The sequence below is a fragment of the Sparus aurata genome, chromosome 8, assembly GCF_900880675.1.
Source record: "Sparus aurata chromosome 8, fSpaAur1.1, whole genome shotgun sequence".
Taxonomy (NCBI): Eukaryota; Metazoa; Chordata; class Actinopteri; order Spariformes; family Sparidae; genus Sparus; species Sparus aurata.
The window spans coordinates 17,517,415-17,542,806 of NC_044194.1; the positions used below are offsets into that span (position 1 = coordinate 17,517,415).

The window sequence follows — 25,392 nt, forward strand, 5'->3', positions numbered from 1 at the left end:
AGGAAGTATGCAATATTTTCAGATGCATTATGTAAACACTCCCTTACTTGACGTACTAAATATCTTCAAAAATACGTAAGGGATTTGGGATTATATATATCATTCCTCCAGTGATAGATGTTTACCTTGGCACTCTGGTAAAAAGTCTTTTGTGATTTCAGGCTCAGACTGCACTGGAGCTATGTGTGTTCTTGACAGATATAATATCTATAAACAACCTACATTTTAAATAATCCTTGTCTCTCTTGTCTGTTGGAGATCTGTATAAATACAACTGCACCCTGAGCAGTGGGGTCTGGAATAATAATTTCAAATCATGCACAACCCTTAGGAGCTATTACTCATACTAACCAAGAATAACAGAATAGTTTTTTCTGCATCATGAAGGACAAAAATAAATTGTAATGATGTAAAAGGTCTATCTTAGTAGAAATAACAGTGTTGCAATGCAGCGTCACAAGCTAAGTAAAAACTCCAACAAATCTTGATGAAGAAACATAAAGCAGAGAGTAGGCTGTAGACAGCCATAAAAACACTAAAAATAGTATAGAAGCAGCATCCTGGGCTCCCTACCAAATTTTTGTACTGATACATACTGTGGATGCTTTTGTAGAACATAACTCAGGAGTTGTACACTGCATGTCAGTTTAGTTGGCAATGCATCGGTACCGTTATGAGAGAGTCAGAGGTCCACAGCTGGATCCAGTCAGGGCCATCAGTGAGATCCACCCTTTTCATTTTTAAATATAAGTAGGCTAAATATGATTCACATTGAAAAACAAATGCTCTTCCTACGGCTTCAAACAACAAGAAGAAATGGATAGATGGAAAAAAGATTATTTACTTAAGTTTTCCGAAGCATAAATCAAATTGTAGGAAATTAATAGGCTAATGTTAGGCTATGAACAGACTACAGTCGTATTAAACATCACCACCAATAAGTGTCTTACAACACAATTACTATGCACATTTTCTAAAATCTGATCAATGTACAATATGCAAAGTTAGAATGAGAATAATTTGCAACTGAAGTCAACCTGTAAAAGATAGACTATAAGTCTCTGTGCAGTGCAATAACATTTAATGTCTGTGACAACGTATAGTCTCTTGCCAATTGTTAGCAATCACCATCTTTGACACGTGCATGCGTTTTAATTAAATTGTGAGATTAGTTGTAAATATCGTAATCCTGTGGTAACCACATGACCATATTTCAGGCATTTCACTGAACACCAATTTAAAAAACTCACTGACTTGAGGGGAGGGAAGATGTGCAAAAATGCTAACTGCTACTATACCGCCATATTCATCGGTTAGTATTTCACCAATACCGATAAATAGACGATAATACAAATTTCCCAGTATCAGCCATAATATATCTATCTGACATTTTTTTAAATTTTTTTTTTACAAACATTTTAAATTGTTACAGCTTTTACATTTGATATCATGTCATTCCACTAAAGACACATGGGCTCATTAAGAAGAGCCTGCAACCAATTAAAATCTGCTGCTAAACTTTAAATCAAAGTAGAAACGTGTAGGGCTGCACGCGACTCCCGCCTCAGACGACAGAGGGAGCGCGTGCCCTCTGTAGGTAGAGGTTGTGGCTGTGTGTGTGTGTGTGTGTGTGCGCGCGCGCGTGTGTGAGAGAGAGAAAGAGAGAGAGAGAGGGAGAGGGAGAGAGAGAGAGACTCCGGCTGCTGCTGCTGCTAGCGAGCTGCCCGCTCCTGCTGAGGGGAAGAGGAGGAAACATGAGCTCCAGGAAAGGTGCGTATCCCTCAGCCTCTCACTCGGACATGTCACCGCACTCTTGCTTCTATTGAATGTGTGAGGTGGAGGAAGTTACGTGTGTAGCTAGCTTGCCTGGGACGTGCTAAAAAGACGCTAAATGACCCGTGCCAGCCAGCCTCAGAGCCTTATGATGTGTGCTTGTTCTCTCTCCCCCCTGCCCTACACCCTTCCCCGGACTCGGACTCGGACGTCGGTCTTGCCCGTGGATAAACGCAACCTCACCCCGGCAGTGATGGCCATCCAGGCCAGAAAAAGGAGGCCGAAGGGGAAGAAAGACAGAGCGGGTCACAATCGGAGGTAAGCGGGGCGGCGGCGGCGGCCGGTGACAGTGCGACGTAGTGAGAGTGAGAGTGGACGTGAAGTGTTTGTTTGCCGGGGTTTGGCTTGTTGGCAGCGGGTCCCCTCTCCGTGTGACGCCGGCGCTGCTGCCGGTGCGTCGGCGGTATAGACTGTGCGCACATATGGCGAAAGGCGTGTATTTTCATCCAACAGACGCGCTGCTGTGTAATGTGGGAAGTTGCCATTTACGTCGGAGGAGTCAGACTGGGTGTCTCTGGACGATGAGCTCCCCACGGATCCCCCCGCCTCCCACTTGACTCCCTGCAACATTTGCATCCACAGCTCGTCAGCTCCATACCTAATAATTCTGCTCTGTGTCTGATGGCCCCTCTTGATTGATTATTGGACTGGGGTGGTTGCATAAAGGGGGTTTGACAGATGTGACAGTTCATTTCCTTCCTTTCCTTTTGCACTAGTGATGGCACTGCCAGGCGGATGAGGAGTAAAAACACATCCATCCATCTATTTCTGGTCTATTTGAGAAATCTCTCACATGGTGTTTGATTATGCAACTTTTGTAGGAACATTGTCTCCAGGTGTGTGCATGTCGTTTCGTCAGGCGTTCTTTGCAGGGACGACGCACGGGTGTTTTCTGCGTGATTTCCCCGGCATGCGTGTGAGCAGCGCAGTGGCTCTGTAAAGTGCATGCGAATTGGAGTTGGGGTTGGGTGGGTGTGTGGGGGGAGTGGGAGTGGGGGCTTTTTCTTCATGGCATGATGCTATTGGAGCGACGTCACCGGCAGCCATAGAAGGCATCAATTAGGTGATACCAACCGTGTGACCACCCCAGGGGGCTGCAGGAATGTGCTGGAATTCCCAAACACCTGCACACTGAAATACAACAAACAGATGTGTGCATGAAAAAAAGTCCATTATCGAAGCATCTTCTTTCTTAAAGCACCATAAACATCATGCCAGGGGTGAAAAAATCTGCATGCTGTGTTTGCAGCTATCTGGTAAATAAAGACTGAATCCAGTGGCGGCCCTCAGGTTGGTGACATGTTGACGACATGGTCTTGGTTTCTGCCCAGTGTATGCTGGGATTTATACAGTAGGGCTTAACTCTTATGAGGATTAGGCATGACGAGAAGATGAGTGACTCTGATAAAATGACTCTTGAATCAAGATTATTCTTGAATCTATTCACAACACTGTAAGGCTACAACTAACTATTACATTCATTATTGATTTATCCGGTCACTCTTTACTCGATCAATAGATTAATCATTTAGAAAGGTTCAAAGAAATTGTTTATTTTCAGCCCAATGCAATGTCCTAAATAGCTTTAAATAAACCAGAGCCCTCAAACTATATGAAATTTGATCATTTAAACATCACATTCTCACATTTGTGATGCTGAAAGCCAGCTTGGTTTTCTGTGAATCAGCTAATAAGCACAGTGAACTGCCAACCACAGCAAATTGCATCAGCTCATACCAGCAGATGTTTTCACATGTTCATAAGAATGAAACTTCAGGCCTGATTGAATTTAACGGCATTGTAAACACTGTTGATAAGATGGATGAACAGTTATCTCAAGGCAGTGAACATCATGGGATCAGTTTATAGTTTGACAAAAAAAATTCTGAGAACAAGGTTGTTGTTTTAGCTTGTTGTCATTGAGATGCTCTGGATGTTATCTGTACGATCCCCAGCTGTTTCCACATGTGTAAATTCTGATCCACATTTGGAAAAAAAGGCCAGTCTCACATAAACTTATGTAATTCACATGTGAAAATGCAAATTTCTTATGAGGAATTGTTTCTTCCTCTGTGAAAAGCAGCCAAGTACTTGTGAAAATGTCGAGTTCACATGTGACTTTTTGTCGTTTTCACGTGTTAGAATTTTAGTTTGAATGTGATAATAGCCAGTGGCATGTGAAAATATGTGAATTGGGAACTTACATGTAAAGAGCCAAATGTCATGATTTTAATCTTTGTAATTCATATGTGAAAATGTACATTTCACATATAGAAATTTCCATCCATGATGCCGAACTGCTATTTCAAAGGTCAATAATGAGTCTTCAATTTGTACCATTTTCATATGTTTTCCATCTCTTACATACAATAACTCATGCTCATTCATTCCTCAATCACAGATGTAGGCCTATAATTCAGATTTTATTAGTAGCATCAGTGAAAGGCTGGACAATTCTTTCACATATTGAATTATGTATGTGTACCCTTTATTTGATTCCTCTCAATATGGTGCTTCTAATGTATAATTACAGATATGTGGAACCATTGTATCTCAGTTTATGAGATTCGGTGAAGGCTATTAATAAGATTTCTGGCTACTCAATTAGAACAACATATAAAATGATAATGATAGGCAGCATACAATGTTTTCATGGGTGTTGGGAAAGAAATAACACCTAACAGAACGCTTGGTGGTATAAATCAATATTAGCATTCCCCCCCCCCCCCCCCACACACACACACACACACAGACACACACCACCACCACCACCACCACCACACACACACACACACACACACACACTCTTTGTCTCTCTGACAGTTGACTTTTCTCACTCACTCACACTCGGCAATCCATACCATGCCTAAGCATGCTTGACCCCCAAAGTCAAGTTTGTTTGACTAGTCTGAGCGCTCCGTACCATGCTCAGGCACATTACATTTCCTTGGCCCTGTCACGCTTGGCAGAGGTGTGCTTTGGCACAGTATGGTTGCTCATGCGCAAGCACGAGCACGGGGGCACAACGTGGACATTAAGAGTAATCATGTGTATTATGGTTCCTTGCATATTTAAGTAATAAAGAAACATCAGAGCCGTTTATGACAAAAATGACACATAGTAAACCACAAAAAAGACTGTAAGGTCATGTTCTCTGTGAACACATTGTGCTGCGACCATGCTATGATATGATGATGTCTGTACAAGAGGTAACCGTGCTCAGGTCCTTTTTCGGCCAGTGGGAGGGACTGGGCAGGAGGGTCAATTGTGCATCAGCACGTTACAGAGCAACTGGGCCAAGTGTAAGTGCGCACTATACACTTTCTCACTTTCAAAGAGGAAGTTCATTCTTAAAGGCTGTGATCTACTTTGATCCAGAGTCATGCCAGGCTTCTGCTGAAGGGCTTCACACAGTTCAGATGAGCTTTGTCTTCAGAAACTCCAACAAAGACACACACACACACACACACACACACACACACACACACACACACACACACACACACACACACACACAGATAGGCCTTCACATTCAGAGCGATGTGTACTTAGCAGGAAAAAAAATTTCCAGTCAGTGTACTGTCTCTTGACTTTGATCTCTTGTGATTAAAACTGATACAACTTCCCATGTTTGAACTATTTCATTCAGGCACACATACACATGCATGCATGCATGCATGCAAACATAAAAACATTCCCCATCTTCATCAACCCCCAAACTGTGTGACATCTGACCTGACCTTGCTCAGTCTGGCCAACAAGCACAGAAGGAGGAGAGATTTCACTAAAGCTTAGAGGAACAGATCATGGTGTCACGCTGAGCTCTTACTAGGAACACACAGGAGGGTTTGTGTGTTTGTGATGTCGTTGATTACATTGGTATGTCTGTTCTTGTTATATCAGCACCACAAAGCATATCCACGTCAGTGTTTTTAGTTATTCTTTTTGAAAAATCCTCTCCTCAGGGTGACATTTGGTACAATCATGGTGGACTTGCGTGAGTTCACATAGTAATAAAATAAATGGTTCAGCAAAACCATTTATTGTTATGTGTATTGTATTGGGCTGGGGTATTTATAAGAGTCAGCACTGGAGACATGACAGGAAATGACACAAAAGGTCTGTATACACCAACACTGTCCTAAGAAGTAATCTCATTAGGTAAAATATGTCAAATTGTGTGTTGGAGGTGCACATCACAATCAAATCAAATCAAATCAATTTTATTTATATAGCCCAAAATCACAATCACATTGCCTCAATGGGCTTTACAATCTGTACAGTGAACAACATCCTCTGTCCTCAGACCCTCGATTCGAGTGAGGAAAAACTTCACATGTTGATGGAAAAAAAAACCTTTTAACAGGGTAAAAAAATGGAAGAAACCTCAGGAAGAGCCACAGAGGAGGGATCCCTCTTCCAAGATGGACAGACATGCAATTGATGTCGCGTGTACAGAAAAGAGCAACAAATCACAGTTTACAAGTTACATTAACAGAAAGTCTGATACAATGTGTGTTTTAAAATAACATCTGGTAAGAAAACTGCTGCATCACACATCTCTTACACACAATTTATTATGTTTTTTTTCAAATGTGTACATCGCATTCATCTAAAATGCATGTTCAATGCTTTTATTCTTCATGAATAACAACACTTTCATTAACGTTAGTACAGAATTGGATAAGTTTGGAAATTTCACACATCTCAGCAATGCAAATCAGTTGCCAGCTGTCGTCCCAGTAGCGTCTGTTGTTGTTGTAAGCGGGATGTCACAGTGATTCAACCTATGTGCATGAGATGTATTTCTTGAAGTTTATGGTTGAAGAGCCAGGTTTTGATCTGAGTCACTCGTCACACAGAATGTCTATTTCCTCTGCACCTTCCAGAGATCAGTTATTTTTGTTCAAAGAACATAGCTAGTACAGCAGCTTCATTTAGCTTGGATTTTGTTGATCAAGACTGAATGCCTTAGGCGTTAGGTCTTTTTATTACACGGCTCTACTTAATGCTGTAGAATGCTCCATTCACTTGAATGGGCGTTCCCAACCTTCGGCAGTCAATTATTTTCGTATAATTGACTGCTGCTAAGCATATTTGACCGTTGTCAAGGAAAGTGGCCTTTTTGCCTCTGATTCACGTATTTCGTAGCACTCCGCGCTCTAAAATCTAAAGTCTTCGGTCGCTAAGCGACGTCAGCTGATCTGTAGTCTACTTCATATCAGAAAAAACGTATTCCTACTCCACTAGTATGGATGAGTTTCACATTAACTGTAATATTCTTGGAAAATACGGTGATTTCAACTCTTGGTAAAAGGTTGAGTTGTCGTCACCGGTCAAGAAAAGAAAAAGAGAGGAAAGCAGCGAAGAGGGAGCAGCGAAGAGGGAGAAGCGAAACGGCGTCGGTTTGGCGAACTATATTTCTCTGTGGAAAAACACTATGAACAGTAACAAATAAATTGTAAAAAGACACACTGTGTCAAGTTTTCTTTCGTGTTGGCAAGTAACCGTGTAATAAGCGGGAGGGGTTCGGTTTGTCCTGTTGGCTGTTCTATACATTTACCCTTAGATACCTCCGCACCTCTCATTTTGTCTCAAGGATTGAGGTTAATTTTGGGGATCTGTTTTTTAGCCACAGTAGTTGATAAGCTCAGTCTACACTCTGGATTGATAGGTCTCAAACCTTAAAGTTTTGTACAGACATTCATGGTGCCCAGACGATGAATTCTACTGACTGATCAGACTGATTCTCCTATCGCGTCACCTGCAGCTTAACATTTTTAGGTTTTGGGCAGACATCTTGACAACCACCTGATGGATTAATGCTAAATTTGTGATAGATGTATGATTTTTGTTACATGATCAATTCTACTATCTTTGGTGATCCCCTGAATATCAATGCCATTCCCATCAGCTTCAGCTATACTTTTGGTTTGGTGATAATGAGCTAATATTAGCATGATAACAGGCTAATTTAAGATGGTGAACTAGCTCTCTGAGGCTGTAAAAGAGACATGTAATGATATGAACCTGTAACATTTATGATTAGATAAGGCAAATGTAAATAGTCTATTGGCAGATTCACTCAAGTGGTCACACATTGACAGTTGTTTATTTTCTGAATCTATTAGTGGGGGATGATGGATCAGTCATCTTTTATTTGTCACAGTGTCTCAGACACCACTGATCAGATGAGACTGACAGGGACTGAGTGGATGAATGTTGTGCTTCAGGACTTTCTCAATTTCACTTTTTTCACAAAAGCAACGTGATATGTTTGCAGCTGATTCATGCGCACTTCGAGAGGGAACACATGCTCAGTGTTGCGTTGACGTCTAAGATCATCATCAGCACCAACAGCATCACATTTGTTAGCATGAAACCAATCTATTGGCCTCGCAGCTACAAGTCTGGTCTTCAAAGCCTTTTTCCAGCTTCAGCACTTCTGTTCACTGTGTTGACCAAACACAGCAACAATGTACCAGGCTGAGGCGATGCCAGCAACATTCAAAGACACCAGTTGTGATTTGTTAACACAGTTGTGCTATGGTATTTTTTGTTCTTGTACACGTGTACAAAAATAGCACAATATTGACTGTGTGTGTGTGTGTGTGTGTGTGTGTGTGTGTGTGTGTTTGTGTCTGTGTGTGCAGGTATTGATGTGCAGGGTCTGTAGGAGTAGTAGTAGGCAATGCTTTGAACTTGGTTGTGGCCCAAAGAAAAGTTCATACCTAGTTCACTTTGATACACCTTCTCTTTTCATTGTCCAACTTTCACTCTTGTTGTCCTTTGAAGTTGAGGCTATATCACTTGCACATAATAACCTGATCTTATCTCTTTATTTCATCGACAGATTTGTGTCTCCACTTCGCTGATCTGGTTACTGTTATTGTAAACACGTGTGTGTGTGTGTGTGTGTATGTGTGTGTGTTTGAGTCAGTCTGTATTTGTAAGCGACAGAGATACTGTATATGACGGGAGTTGAGGCGTTGGAAGCCTCTCGCTAATGAGCCTACACTAAACCTGTTCTTACTCGCATGGTCTCATATCAAGGCCAAAGTCATCTTTGTATTGTCGAACAGGTTGAGGAACTAAATCAAATTTTTGTCTAAAAAAATCCTAAATTTCCTTAAGCTCAAGATGACCATTTCATATGTCTTGTTTTCACTCCAAAACCAAAAGATTATCAGTTTAGCATCACAAATGCTCACAACTGAGAGGTTGCAGTTAGGTGTTTTATTTAAACAGTTGTTAAATAAGTTGTCGAAATAGCAAGCAAATCATTTGCTGTTGATCAATGAATGATGTGATCATTGCATCCTTTCATATTGTCTTTCTAACATACTCATAGCTAGCCTGCAGTATTAGCTAATTGCAGATGTATCAGGTCATGTATATTTCAGCTGATGAGAAAAAGGAACTTGTAGTATAGTTGATTACAATCTATGTTGTGATTGATAAGTCGCTACCACAGCTTGGGTTGTCAGTTATGGTACGTGTCCACTGCGTCCGTTGTTTCCATGCTTTCAGTTCATTGTCTATGCAAGTGGCTGTGCGATGCAATCTGGTGGACGAGTTTCGCATTACGGGAGACATTTACATCAAGTTGATTTGGTCACTATATGCAGTTCAGGGGCATCCAGTGTGTATCTGTGTGATTGTCAGATAGCTTAACCTGTTTCAGTCAAGCGATCAAAACTGGTAAGCGTGACATACCCTCATGTTAGATAAAGTTACTGTTGACACGTACCATCTGATCCAAAGGATATACCCAGGATATAAATATGGTTACATCTGGCTCCAGGAAACCAAGATAGCGATGGCAATAACACCAAACCTGAGACTTTGAAATGGTGATCAACAAACTTACAGGTGATGTCAGTGGGTAAACAATGAAACGCTGGGGAAAGGAAGAAGCAAAAATGGAGAAACGCATGGAGAGTTGCAAGGACAAAAAAGAAGAAAAAGAAAGTTGATATGTGTTTGAAGATTTCTTCTTTTTTTTATCAAAACGGTATCTTCTTGTAACTGAAGTGAACCAAACCAGTTGAGCCTGAAGCAGAGGCCTTTATAGACATGTTTGGGTTCTTCTTATGAGGTAAATGCCGTAAGAAGTCAGATTTTGATCTCCACCCCGCTACTTTGCTTTTCCTTGGAATTCTTTAACACCAACAAAAACACAAGTGCTTTGCAAGTTGCCGCGGGAGCCGGCCTCTTTTCTCTGACTGGATTCGTTCAGTTACGGTTCATGGCTTTCACACTGTCATTTATTTTCCTCACTTCATCATCTCACCCTTTTATTGAGTTTGGGCTGTCACTTAAAATAAATAGACCATCATGCACTTTGTTGTGCATGTTGCCATAGAAACAGTGGCTGTAGGACTCTAGTAGAGCAGTAGCAATAATAACAGAGCGAGCCCTTGTCACCATGATTACAGGCACAACAATGATGCAGTAGTTAGAGTAGAGAGTAGAGGGAGCACCTTTGTAATGGCTGCAAAATAATAAGGTTTTCTGCACATAGCCCTTTAAAAATGGAGGCTCGGGTAGAGATATATATGACTGAAGGAGTTTTGAAAACTTGCAGCCCTTTTATTGACCTTTAACCAAATACATCTTCTCAGGTCGACCCAACAGTCCACCCTCTATTAAGGATCAAACGTTTGAGCCGTCTTGTTGAATACAGATTGTAAATGTGTCTGCTTCTCATATTAGACGCTGACGGCTCATAGCAAGTTTCATTGGCCAAGGCTTTGGTGTGAGTTTTCCTCCTAGATAGAAATAAATTAATCTGGAACAGCATACCAAAACATGCTGGGGTTGTGAGTGTGAAAGTGATATAAAGGGACACCAGTATAATAGTATTCATTAGTCATAAGTTTCCCAGGCAGAGCACTAGTGAGTCTAAATGCTAATACTCTTCCTGGGTTATATATCTGTCAGCTTGCAGTGCCCGTCTAAGCGCTGGAGACCTTTCTGCATGACATGAGCTGGCTCTAGCCCGACTAATGTTCCCACACATTGCACTGTAAACTGCATTGGTTTTTGTCAGGGGGTTCACCCAGCCTGTATGTAGTGTTTGAATGAAGATGAGAGCAGGCAGCCAGCTAGAACACTGTGCAGAGAGAGACAGGGACTACTCACTTGTGCCATCAGGGGAGGAAGCTGAAGCTGGAGTCTGTTAAGATTTAAATAACTTGTTGAGGCTTTTTAGTGTTAACAATTTATACAACTGAAGAAGGTTCATGAAGAAATCAACATTGTCAGTTAACCGTATAACAGCATACAAAATCACCATCAATAACATCGATAAATTAACACATATGTACGTACACTGTTATATAACATTAGAGGTCAACCGATCAGTCGGCGCTGCTGATTAACCTTTTTCAATCTATTGTTATCGGCTGAATAGTTGCTGATGGCTGAGCAGCCTCCACCAACCACGCTGGGGAGTACGTCACCCTTTTGCATGGAGGATATGCCAATAAGTCAATCATCATCATTGAAGGGTCACTATCTGTGTGCGCGATTGACTCCTGAAAATCTGAAGTAAAGACATTGACACAGACTTTGGAAACTGCTGTACGTTAAAGTTAGATATGCAGCAGCCATACATGCGCAACAGACATTTTAAATTAATGTCATGTTTTTCAATGTAGACTAAGAGAGACTAATGTTACATCAGAGATATTTTTTCATAATTGAATTATCCACTCAATGAAATTCCTCCCATGCATTACTCTGGCGATAGGGTTAGAAAATATGGGCTGCTACGTTCTTGAAGGTGTCCACAATCTAATTTAAGGTGAATTGTAGAGATCTCATATTTATTGTCCTTGTGCTTATGTTTCCAAACTTCACATAACCTCATTGACCAGCAGATCCAACCACATCAAGATATCAGTAGAGTGATAAAGCCAACTTGATGGCTGTGCTGATTAGACAAATTACTTTACATGGCTCTTCCTTTGATGATGTGTTGTAAATAATGCAGCATGTTATGTGAGTAATAGCTAATGGCATGGCAGCTGAGAAGCGTGTGCCAAAAAAGAGCTTGTATATTGTGTTTAAAAGGTGCAAAGAAAGAAATTCACAAGCTATTAAAAGTCTGGGTATAGTCTACAGTGCCAGTCATACTCTAAATTTTTGATTTTGATTGCATTTAAATAGATCCAGATATAATCTTTTTACCATATCGCCCATCCTCAAATCTGTCTGTTAATACGAAGCTCCAACCAGCAGCTGGTTGTCAACACACAACTGCCTTGTAAAACTGCAAATCATTTTGCCTGAATTTATCCTAAGCTATAAAACAAGCTGCTGAGTCAAGCTTTATGTTCAACAAACAGATATGACATTTCCCAAAATGTCAAACTATTGCTTTTAGGCAATCTTTGAGCTTAATGGCAAAATATTTATTTACCTTTGTTTTTGGTCACGTATAAGATCAGCCTGCTGCTAAGACAAATGATCCTCTGTGCATTAGCAAGTGGTCAGCAAAAGGTTCCCTGTTAATGAACTTAATAGATTCCCCCGAGGAGTCCATCTACTGTAGCTCTGGATAAACACCACTTGCCTTGTGTCTTAGATTTGGCCAGACGTCCTAGGTAAAGGAGTAAGCCATGGTGGATTGATGACGTATATGTAATGTATGGTATAGAGTCCCTCTTTGGCAGGCAGATTTGTAATACTCAATTGTGCTTCCTTCATCAATACTGCAGCCTGGCTAGATGGAACTGATGGCGGGTGCTGAGAGCAGAGCATGTGAGCTGCATGTAGAGAGAAGGAGAGAGACAGAGAGAGAGAGTGAGGGAGACAAAAAGGGGGAGAAACAGCGAGGGGCATGCTGAAGGCTGGAGAGGTGGAGCAAAAGATGAAGAGAGAAAAAGAGAGAGGAGGTCTGACGGGTGAAAAGGAGAGTTTGCATGTGTGAACACGTGTCTGACCGACCAATAGCAACAGGAAAGCCGGGGATGGAGAGAGTGAGTAAGGAAAGTGGAGAGAGGGAATTATTAGAGGATGCCACAGGGCAGCTGAAGGCAGGAAATGAGGGTTCGTAAAAACTGCTGCGTTAGACACAAGGGGGAAAGCGCATAGGTCGCTGAATGGCAAGCAGCTGAATGTAGAAGCAGGTTTGAGAGCTCAAAATTCCCATTTACATACAAATATGACCAATGTAGACTGCTACAGGTCTATGTTTGGTTTGTGTATGCTATGTTTATCCAGAGTCAGTCACAACCTTTGAAATGTGTCATTACAAGTCAGACCTGCGGGACAACAATTTACACAGCTTGTCTTTAGCAGCTTGATACAGGGCAGGAACCAGAGTGAGATATGTATTTGTTTCTTACACTTTGTTATGAAGGCCACGGAGAAACCATCCACACCCACCGACTGTCATGTCAGGATTGTGAGGTGGAACCAACAATATGTCATCCTGCAGCACTCGACTGTATAGTCTCAGCTGAGCAAAATTATATATTGTAACAGTGAAAATTTATGTTTTGATTGCTATTGTTTTCGTATCACCATATCATATGTGCCTGCATTTTGTTTACACGTGCATTAGTTGATGTTATGACCACTTGGGGGCAGCACAACAAGCTTTAAATACAGCATTGTCATATACGTATTTTGTGAAATTGACTATGCAAAACTGTTTCCTATTTACACATCCAGCTACATTATCATTCATTTGTAGTTGTGTTTCTGGTCAACTGATAAATGTAGGTGTGATATTTAGATTATCATTGGTGTTTATCTATGCTGGTGTTCTGTCAATTTGTGGTACCTTGCTATAGCGATGTGCACCATCCCCCAGAAATGTAACTGTTGCAGTGATGCAGAATGCACTTGGTAGCATCTCATTTTCTAGCTTCTCCATTACTTAGTGGCAATGCTGACATAGGTAGTTTCCCCAGTAAACACACCAACCTATTGGGCTGTTGCAGTCCCTCTTGCTTGTGGGTTATACTCCTCTCCTTTTTTTCCTTGACTAAGAAATCCTAAATAAAAAAAACACTCTCATTTGAGATAAGCCATAGACCAGCGGTCCTCAATAGGCGGCCCCTGGGCCGCATCCGGCCCGCCAGCCTCCTGTTTGTGGCCCCCGAACTGTTATTTCTTCATCATGTGTTTTGGTTGGGTCAGCACGTGTACACCGGGACTTGTCTCCATGCCAACGATACACATACAGCTGGGTCACTCACCGCTGCGATCGCAACTTTTAACTTTCACTTTCGTTTTCGGAGCAGTTCGCGTATTCACATTTTGCCGGTGGCAAGAGATTGAAATGGCGTTTTCCAAGTAAACTGCTATAACAAAGTGGACAGTGAGAATCAGCAACTCATAGAAATAGTAACTTAAAATTTGCATTCATTCTTCCTCCAACCAGGACAAGACCCACGGATCTGACAGTGCTATAATAACACACACTTACGTTGTTTAACAGGTATTAGCAAGTTTCATCATGTATTTCAGTCTAACGGACGGGGAGTTTCTCCCGGCAAACACCCTTTTACTCACGGTGCCAAAATTTGTATCATCCTTGTTAAAACTCAACACCATTTAATCACAGAACAAATGACGTGAATTAACCCACAACCATCTTTCATATCATCTTATTCACAAACACATTCATGAACCATAATTACACCAACACCAACAGAATACCCAAGAGTCATTGCGCCACAGTCCACAAGGGGCGTTACAATATGCCAGGAGAAGCTGTGATGAAGATTTCCAATTTGAAACGGCATTATGAGACGAAGCATAGGAATTTTGAAGAGACATTTCCTCAAAATTCAGAGATGAGCACAACACCAATAAATGCACTGAAATCGTCATATCAAGCTGCAAGCAGGATCCTTGTCACATCTATGTCACAATGAAATAAAATAATGCATGACTGAAGTGATGGACACAATGTTTGAAGGCAAACAAAAAGAGGAAATATTCAACTATGTATTTTAATTTATGTTAAAATGGAAATTACATTTTATTTTAGTTCGTATTTTGTTGTTTAGAATGAAAAGGACATTTTGTTTTGAATATTACAGTATTATTGCATGTGGCCTGACCAACCTCAGTACATGGACCTTTGAGTCAGTGAAAAAAATCTTTGTGGCCCTTTAAGATTTGTATTTGAGTACCCCTGCCATAGACTTTTGCTCCAGCTATCTCTCAGGCTACAGCCAGCTCGACTTACTCATTATTGATCAGGAATAAATGAGGGAATTAATAATAAGTTAGACCAATAGAAAGAACCGACAATGCTGTCAGTATCAAACAAGCAATTGACTCTTAAGTTGTTGGATTGTCTGCCATTTGATGCTGGGTAGGTAGCGTACATGGGGTTTTATAAACCAAAGCTGAAAGATGCTGCCCCATAGAGCTGCTGCGAACTGCAGAGTAAGGTGACAGTCATTTAATTGATACATCATCGATGTTAATTGATTTGTGCAACCATAATCCAGAAGGAAAACTGTTTAATGCAGCTGTTATGTGTTTTAACGTCATCTAGCTACATATAGGAGATCATGTTTCAGTCTGTCAAACTTGATGTGTCAGAGTTAAAATTAGTCTTAATTTGTGACTACATTTTTACTACATCTTTGTCTATAATCTAATAATGTTAGAATGAATATCCCAACCAGGAATAGAAATGAGATTTATGTACATAGACTCATGCTGTCAGACTGATTAGCCATGATCCTCACAGATCATTCAATGAAATACACTGAATTGTAAAATGATATAAGCTGCTTCCTCTGTGGTGTCTAAGTGGGAATGATTTCCTCCCTGGTGGCCACAGTACCAGTATTATTGCTGGCTGACTGGCTAATTCAATAAGCTGTAGAAGTAGGCTAGAAGTAGGAAGCGCTCGCAGTTTAAACTCACCGTTTCAACAGTCATTAGTTATAGGTGTGCTGGTTTTGTGAGCCATCAGGTTGCCTCTGGACTGAGCACTTAACAAAGCTCAAATTGAGTGGTTGTTCTTTTTAAGCTCTGACAGCCAGGCAACACTTATCAAGCTCCTTAAATCTACTCGTGGCTCGTTGTAGGAACCGACAAGGTGGGTTTTTCCATTGGATTTAGCTCTTTAAATGAGATGTTTGTCTGACTAGGGGAGTGTGAGCTCGTTAAGGATATTCCCCCAGCTTTCCCAGGACCTTAGCCAGGAGAGCACAAGATCCGAGCAAATCTACCGAGTCGATGAGACTGAAATGAGGAGATGGAACAAGAGTGAATTAAAAGGAGGGATTCACATGTTCAGAGTGTGTGTGGTCCAAATAGGATTTGTTTTCAATGAGGTACAAGAGGCAAGGATTTGTTCCTCCCGTGTAATGCCTCTGAAGTGTAAGTCCAGCTCTGCAGTTGCAGGCCAGTGGGTCATCACGGAAGGAGGAAGGGAAGACATTAATAGGGCATGTAATTCTGTGAGGACAGGAGCTTCTCACAGTCGGGGAGGCTGAACACCACACAGTCACCCTCCACTGCCACCTTCTGGCTATTTGGGAAGGAGGAACTGTCTGCGCTCATGAAATTACATCACTGATGGATGTTATGTCAAATTCTCAAAATATTTGGTTGTTTTACATCACCTATTATCATTTAAATAAACAATAAAACAAACAAAAAACAGAGTTTGTTTTTAACTGAGACCTCAGGCAACTAAGACAAAGTAGACGTACTTTTTTTCTTTTTACATTTTCACACTTATGAAGGGGACAAAAAGTGAGGTGACACTGGCAGCTTAATTTCCTCTTTCTTTATGCATAAAGTGCCGCCTTTGGGTGTTTCGCGTTCTTAAAGTGTGATGCAGTTTTCTTGACATGCAACGCAAACATCCTTTACTGTTACTCCGCCAAAAGCATGGTTATTTTTTGATGAATTATCTGAGCTTTGTCTATGTCATAATTGTGGTTGTGAATTATTTTAACACACAACCTAGTGTTGCAGCAGACTATGACAGTGGCACATAATTCTGTTTTCATGATAATTCTGTTTTCATGATAATTCTGTTTTTTTCATACATATCTGATAGACTCACTAATGTTAAATACTTATGCAAGTGCAGTTTTTGGTTAAATCTGAAATTAGTTTTGTCCCCTAAAACCATACAGGCACGATGGAAAGGTGTTTTTTTTTGTTGCCTTAAAGTGAAACTCTCACCAAAATGCAACCTAGGGTCTTTTTGTGAATGCACCCCAGTCAAACTTTTGTTTAGAAGCATAATTAGGACGAAGGTGCCACTTTTAGGATTGACTGTATTTTCGTTTTTGGTCAAAACCATTTTCAATGGGAGTGCTAGGGGCAATACTATGATTATACTATGAAAAATTGCTATTTTTAAAAGACAAAGAAGGCTTGACACAGCATGAAACTTTGCTTGTAGTATCACCAGGGTCTCTACACATGAACACGAGCATTGAAAACATTGTTTGTGTACACAGAGCTTACTAAAAAAGTTTTTGAACAACTCAGGTTACCAGTTGTTTTTCCGCTCACCAGTGCAAGAAGTGTCGATCTCCGAATACGACATAACATGGAGGAGAGTTAAGGTGGAATGCTACTGTCTTCCGACAACAACAACTATCCACGCAAGATCTCATGTGACTTTTCCGGCTTTTGATTTTAGCATTGTTACTTATATGAGGCTCCTTTTTCAACTTCAAGGTCAATATTGTTTTTCACTAACGACAAAACAAGAAAATATCCGTGTGTTTATATTGAACTAAGCTTTAGGAGTGTTCCACCTTAATTCTCCTCCCTGTTACGTCGCATTCGGAGTGACTAAATCCAACTCATATTGTACAAATGAGGGGGACACGCATTGGATTTCCAACAAGTGAGCAGCAGAAATTGCTGTCTTTGTTCATTTTCCATATGTTTGTCTGTGTTGTTACTATCTCGGTACTGTGTCAGCACAAAACGTGATATTGCAGATCGCTTTCTTAAAAAAATAATCCAGCTCCTCCCTTCCCCATTTAATAGCTTTTGCACAAAGTGAACTACCACCAGTGATTTAAAGTAATTGCCCCCTTTAGAAGTAGGAAAAGTTAAACACAAACCAAAAGCCGCGTGGAAAATGTAGAAACAGTTTCAGTTGGAAGAGAAAACCTGTGATGATGAGATACCAATATGCTGCTTGTGTTGTCAGTGTGCTTTAATGGATTGGAGTGCAACACATCAAACATTTCCCCCCATTCACTCACCGATAATCACAGATAATATGATGAATGCGGACACAGGTACAACAGGGCAGAATCAATACTCATTCCTATGGTGTTGAATTGCTTGTGTCGGCTGTAATCACTGCTTCTCACACTTGCAATCTTGCCTCAAGGTGTTTGTTTGTCTCTACAGCACACTAACCCAGATCTCTGGAGAGTGTGTATACTGTATGTATACTCTTTGTGTGTATTTTTGTCCTTCACAGTCCATGCATCAGCTCAATTCCATCTAGACTGCTGCTGCTGCTGCCATTGTAAACATTGACTAATTGGCCACACTGAGCAGTCTCATGTCCTCACTTAGCACCGTTTTGAAAAAAACCTGGCTGGAAATTCTTGTGAGATCTAGAAGCATCTGGGTGCGTGACTAACACGTAATTATGAATGAAATGGTGGATAAACCTCCAGTTGGTCAAATAAACCAAACCAAACAATCTAAAACGTATACAGGATTGATATAACACCTTTGTTAGTGTGTGAGCACTTGTAATGATGCAATTTCTGTGAATAAAAGGAGATACACTGAGTTTACCGTCCATGACATCTGTGATTACAGCTGAAATAGCCTATTTGATGTTGTGCCGTTATTCCATCTAAATGTCAAAACAAAAGTGTTTGTTTTTTTTTTTTTTACAAGTAGTGGTGCTGTTGTAAAGCATTTAATCTAGGAATCATCTGATTATTGGCCTGGCCGAATTATCGTATCCAATATTCTGCATTTTTCTCATTATCGCCATCTGTGTTGTCAGTTTGCAGCTAAAATATTACCTTGCTAGGCAGCTGGATTCGCAAGATCAAACCATCATATGATCTCCCCAATCTATCTTGTTTGGCTTCAAGCTAAAATGTGGCGACCAGTGAGAGAAGGGATTGTTCGTTTGGCAATGGCGACTACTGAAGAGGGTTGTATGTATAACTGGAGAATATATTAAATAGAAAGAAGAGCAAAGAATAGCACCGAAGACTTTTCTCTAGGGAAAGATGTGGGTCTTCTTTCGAGGGGGCCAGCTTATGGGAGTACCCTCTGACTGTTGATGTGATTGGTTAAAGTCAGCCTGTGATAGACACTGTAGTTCAACTGATTACCTGGCAAGCATTAATGTTATCAAATAAATGTAGTGGAGTAAAATGTGCAATATTTGTGTCCAAAAGTGAAAGAAAAGTAATAAAAACTCAGTAAATACCATGTACCTAAATATTGTACTTAGTTTACTTGAGTGAATTGTACTTACCGGTAATTACATTCCATCTTTGGTTATTCCATGGCATGACGACTGAGGAAGGAGAGAAGGGCTAATACGGCTGCCTCAGTATTTGCATATTTATTACTTGATCTTGAACAAAGTTATTGCATGTTGCTGATTTTCGTCCTAACTCGCAGGCCTAATTCCCATCAACGCCAGTTGTGAGTGGTTTTTAAGTCCTCAAGGACCAATTTCACATAACTGTTGTTAAATTAAAAGGTCTTTGAATCTGTCTTGAATAATTCTGGTTTCATAGTCTTGTTTGATGTTACATTGGAATTCTGTAGAGTGTTTTTCCAGTTTTCAGACATATTTTTCCAGTCTGTGTTTTGTCTCTTGGCTGCCTCTTTGGCGTGATTGCTGCTTGACCCCATCTAGTTTGGATGCAAAGGGCTATAAACTCATGTTTAAACTTATGGAAATATTTGACCACCAGTCTCTGGCTATTTCGGCCCCATTACAGCAGTGTCTCTGCTAACTGAATTATCACATTCATTGTGTTGACATGACGCTTGCTGGTGACCATAGGCCAGCCTTCTCTCTCTCTCTCTGTCTCTCTCCCAACCATGCTGCAGGGCTCTAATCATACTGGCAGCACAGGGCACTCATTGTTGAACGCCTCCTCAGCTTGTGGCCAGTGCTATTTTCTCTTCTCACCATGCCTTCACTGTAGGAAAAAAACACCTTGTTACTTTTTTTGTTTATGTTTGTTTGGCTTCCTAAAGCAATGCTCATTACTTCCCCCCTGTGCCTTGTATCCCATTACGAATGCCTTGTATCAAGTCAAGAGTGCACTCTGTGCTGGATTGGGTGCAATTCTTATCTTGTCCAATAGAGGGGAGCCATGTCCCAGGATTTAGTCTTGTGGTGAAAGGATTCTTTGTGGTTACTTTTCTCCCCCTTCTTCTCTTTGTCAAGCTGGAAATGATTGAATACTTTAGCTTTGACCTCATTGAAATCATCAGATTCTGTGTGTGTTCCATGATAGATACAAGGCTTGCTGTTTTTTGTGATTCAGCTATTCTCTTTCACTGCTTTTATTCTGAGCCTCTTCTGTAAAAAATGAACCTTTGGAGAAGGGCCTTCTGATTTGGTGCTTGGGGTTAGATAGACCTCTCTGTAACAGGAGGGACAAAGGTCACTAGATCGATCAGAGCAAGAGCTACGTTAGGGTCAGTCGAAATAAATTGCCTGTCATAATACTTTCTGAAAGGCAACCCTAACTAACTGCCAAGCTCAATCTGTAATAATGTTTGGTATTTAGTTTAAATGATTTATTGATTCATATCATTTTCTATATTGCCATACGTGCTAACACCGCCAGTGTTGCACACGAAAAAAAACAACACATTTATACATTTATGCATGCAGAATAATATACACATGAGCAACAAAAACATGTGATGGATCTCTCTAGTGCAGAGGCTATCATAGTCCATTAAAAAAGAGAAAGAGAAACACAATTATTAAAAGGATGGCAAAGAGAGAAAGAAGGGTCATCATAATTAAATGATGAGAAGCTGGAACCAGCAAATGTTTGACATTTTTTGTTGAAATATTACTGCAACAATTAATTAATTATCAAAATATGTGTTGATGTATTTTCTTTCAATAGACTAAACAACTAATTGACTAATTGTTGCAGCGTTAAAATCTTCCCCTTGGAATTGCAGTTCAAGATGTCTTTAGAGGGACGCATGATTCATAAGCAAAATGGAAACCAGTCACTTAGATTTGTGTATCCATTACAGTACATAGATCACACAAACGGGGTATTTCTCAGTGAAGGGTTGATATCAGGATATCTGTCCCGTCCTCAAGCGGCAAGGTGAAAGGGTGTTTAGAAACAGTCAGCCATTTTGTGGGTCAGTTTGATGTTAATTGTTGCCCACGTGTGATAGAATCCATTTAAACATGTCAGCCCAGCGAAGTAGCTGAGGTCAGAGTGCAGGAAGAGAGGGTGAAGGTCACCTGCTCATCAATTAAACACACTCAGCTAATGAGCTCTCACTCACATTCTCTCTTTCTCTCTCTCACTCACACACACACACACACACACACACACACACACACACACACACACACACACACACACACACACACACAGAGCACAGCACCGTTACTGGTCAGTGTTGAGTGCTCGTAATTTATCCAGACATACACAGGTAAGCAGCTTGCACTTTCTGTGCCTCATTACTCTGGGGAACGCATTCTACAGCAATATATTTGAATGTGTGCACTTTGCAAGCTAAAGCAGGAGTGTGTGTGTGTGTGTGTGTGTGTGTGTGTGTGTGTGTGTGTGTGTGTTATGCCTTTTGTCGCTGGAGGAAAGCAGAGTGACAGGACATGAGTAAAAACTGGAATGGTTCAAGGCAAATGCCAAGAGTAAGACTGAAACCTGTGATTCAGTCATTCATCTTCATGTCTGGTTATTAGACCTTATAATGGCAGAGGTGTGTGTGTGACATGTCAGAGAAAGAAAAGCACAGGTGTAATTAAAAACATTCTTCGAGGCTGCCTGCATTGCGCTGATGTGAGCCAGTTCCAGGACCTTGTATTGTGCAGGCTGGGTCACCACCATGGCTTACTGGGACACTTAAATAGAACACATCTTGTAACTAAGTAAATGATCCAATAAACTACTGAACATTAAATATTTCCCATGTATGCTCTAACCTTGATAGAACTGATTGATGCACCTATTAGATAGAATTAACTGTAAACTAGCCTCTAGCTGGATGTTTTATATTTTTAAGAGTTAGTCCCCTATGATTCAATCAATTGATTTCATTTAGGCCATATGTCACTTGATTTTCTGGCTTTAGTGTCCTCATGCGTGCTGGTTGTATGCTCATTTATGCTCAACGTTAGATTACCATACAGATACAGACAGGGCCTTCTTTCCGTATTCTGCATTAGTTTCATTTCCTAACTGTAAATGTTCCTTTTCCTCTGGTTTCATCGAAAAAATAGATCATCAACACTTGTCTTGTATGTCCATAATGTGTTACAATGCATTATAGATGTAGGATTCATAGAAAGTGTTACCACACTTTTGCAGGATTGTGAAGGAAAACATATTTTCTGCTAAAAGCAGGGCAGAACAGGATAGCAGTACCAGTTCTAAAAATGTGTACATCATTGACCTGTTATTTATGGCAACCCAATTCAGTGCTTTTACACTCATATAAACAATGTAAATGACCTCTGGCTTATGAATTTGGAGACATTTTTGCATTGAGCACTTGCAACGCAACCTCCATGACCTTTTATTTTTGCTTGTGTGTGTGTGTGTGTGTGTGTGTGTGTGCAGATTTACATCATGTATCCACAGGCTATGTCATGTAGTCTGAATTGCAGAGTCCCATAGGCCAGTGAGCTCCATATGGAAGTCCGTAGCAAAGAAAATGAGCTGCTCTAAGGGAGACCTGGGGCTATCAGTATGTCAATCAATCTGTACACTGACACACGCATGTGCACACACATACACACAAAATTTAACATGAGCCACTTTGTGTGTGCTTGTGTTTTGCCACTCGGGGGCAGTGTTTTCTCTGCAGACAGTCACAACAAGGCAAGCGTCAAAGAGCAGCGTCACTACCGTTAAAGTAGCAGCATCTTATTCGTCACACACACGCATAAAAAAAGACAATCCACTGTATATGTGTTTGTCTACTTGTGTAGGTATGATTGTGCGTTGTGGCTTCACTTGCTTCAGTTGTGTGCCCACAAGCAATTGTGCAGTGTGGCCTCTGTGTATGTGCGCATATGTGGCCTCTGTGTATGTGCGCATATGTGGCCTCTGTGTATGTGCGCATATGCGCGTGTTTGCACGCATAAACCCCGTCCGTCTCCCCAGCATCCACCAGGCAGTGAGGAGAAGTAGGCCGCTTAAAGATAGCTCCCGGCAGCCTCAATACCGGCTCCCAAAATATATCTGCTCATGAGAGTCATCATCTCTCTCCCTCACCCTCTTTCTTATTCTTCTTTTTTGCTCCTTCTCCTTTTGAAAATGGAGCGAGCATCAGGCTTTGAATTTGCAAATTGATACCCTCAGTTAATATCCTGAGGTGTGAATGTGTGTGTGTGTGTCTTTGCACGTTCATTGCGTGAATAAGATTTTCCATTTTTCGGGGGTCTTAAGGAAGTTATCCCCATGGAAAGATGACATCAGGATTGTACCAAAACGTCCAACGAAATTAGGGGGGGTTCACTGAAGCGCTCACATGACATTCCCACTGCTCTGACCCACATGTGTACTTAAAGCTACTACTTAAAGTTACTATGTAACTTTGATATTTTGCTGATTTTGGCCACAAAATATATGTAAAAAATGTAATTATCTAAAGAAAAATCTGCTCCTGCTTCTTCCACCTGGCTAATGTACTACTCACTGTAACTTTGTCTGAGAAGATGTAAACACAGGCTTTTCCAGTCTGCATGCAGACACTAGGCAGATGTAAGGTCTTGATGATCTTGAACAGTTTGAGTAATTTTTTTACTTTTTTTTACCTTTGTTTTACTGATTCATTCTGATTCAGGTTTTAATTTGAATATTTTTTTACGGTTAATGTGGTTTGATATGGTTAATTATAATGGTTGGATATGGTTTCTTCCAATTTTTTTTTGGTTTCTTATTTTCCTGCTCCAAGGGTTATTTCTAGAGAGTTTGGTGTGGTAGGTGGATGGCAATGTGAATGTGATTTTAAGCTTTTAAAAAAAAACTGACTTGACTTGATTTGATTTTCTGGTTTCTTCACTTCTGTAAGACAGAAAACATCTTTGGGTTGTGGACAAAACAAGACATTTGTGGATGTCATCTTAGGCTCTGGTGAAAAGTGATGGCATTTTACATATTTTTGGAAATTTGATAGACCAAACAACTCATCAACTAATGAAGGATTATTAAAAAAAAAAGGATCATTAATTGAAATTCTAATTCTTGGGTTCCTTTCAGAAAACAGGGGAAAATCACCTTGGGCTCTTTAAATGCCTAATTTCCCAAAAAATGTTCAATTTAGAATGTTAAAGAATAGCAGAAAATGCTCACATTAGAGTGGCAGGGAGATCACGATTGTAAACAATGCATCAATTAATTAATTGGTAAGGTTGTTGGATTTTCTCTGAAACAGCTAAAAGATGAAGAGACCAAATGTTTTCAGCTTCTGTATTTAGTTGATGTTTGTCTTGGCCTCATCTTGTCTTTTCTTCCCCACACAAGCCAATAACACGACAGTCAGATGAATTAGTGCACATTTGCAGCTATATGAATTCCTTTACTCATGATCATTCTTGATGTCTTTTTCCTGCATTATATCCAGTGAGTGCCGAGATAGACTCCAGTCCCCTCCCCCACTTCCCATGACCCCGAAAAAACTGGGTATGGAAAATAAATGAATAAAAAGTCGAGTGCACCCTCTCACATTAGCTCAATATTCCTCTTGCTGTGTGCTTGCACGGAGACCCAGTGTGTTCTTTACCCCCCATTGGCCCACATCCACAGAGAATGAGGACAATAGTTTGGCTCAGAGACATGTGTGCCTAATGTAGTCCTTTTATGTGGGAAAGTGGAACTGTACGGAGATAGCAGAGAAAGGGGATTATTGTGTTCCTGTTTCCTTTCTGTTCCTGTCTCATGCGTCTGATAGCTTTCAGATATACAGTGTTTGTACCAATACCATTAGAACATATTTGTTAGACATTTTATTAAAATTGAACCTGCAGCAGCTTGTGCAGAATCTCTAACTAGAATACATCTTTATATGGCTGGTTAATAATTCAGCATCATCCCATAACGATTTTTAGGGGAATTGTACAATATCAACTAATCATCTCCGTCTTTGTTTTATAGAATTATTTGCAAATTATGATTCCCGCCTAAACTAAACTAAAATAAGATTTTATTGTTTACATGTGAGAAGAGGCAAAGTAGTTAGCAATTAATATTCATTCGATTCATCAAGCAATCATTGCATCTCTAAAAATTGGCCTATATATCACAATACATTTTAAAATTGCCACTGTGATATCTATCTTAGTATCGTTAATTTTCTGGAAGTTTAAGAAAGAATCTATAG

At 40.5% G+C, this 25,392-nt stretch overlaps 1 protein-coding gene across 1 annotated transcript in view; it reads left to right on the forward strand.

Annotated features, from left to right (window-relative positions):
- The first annotated feature begins 1,646 nt into the window (after positions 1-1,646).
- srpk2 (SRSF protein kinase 2) overlaps positions 1,647-25,392 on the forward strand; it is a 75,916-nt gene continuing 52,170 nt past the window's right edge. Inside the window, 2 exon segments of the mRNA XM_030424773.1 lie at positions 1,647-1,770; positions 2,025-2,091. Coding sequence (XP_030280633.1) covers positions 1,755-1,770; positions 2,025-2,091 — 83 coding nt within the window. The 5' untranslated portion in view covers positions 1,647-1,754.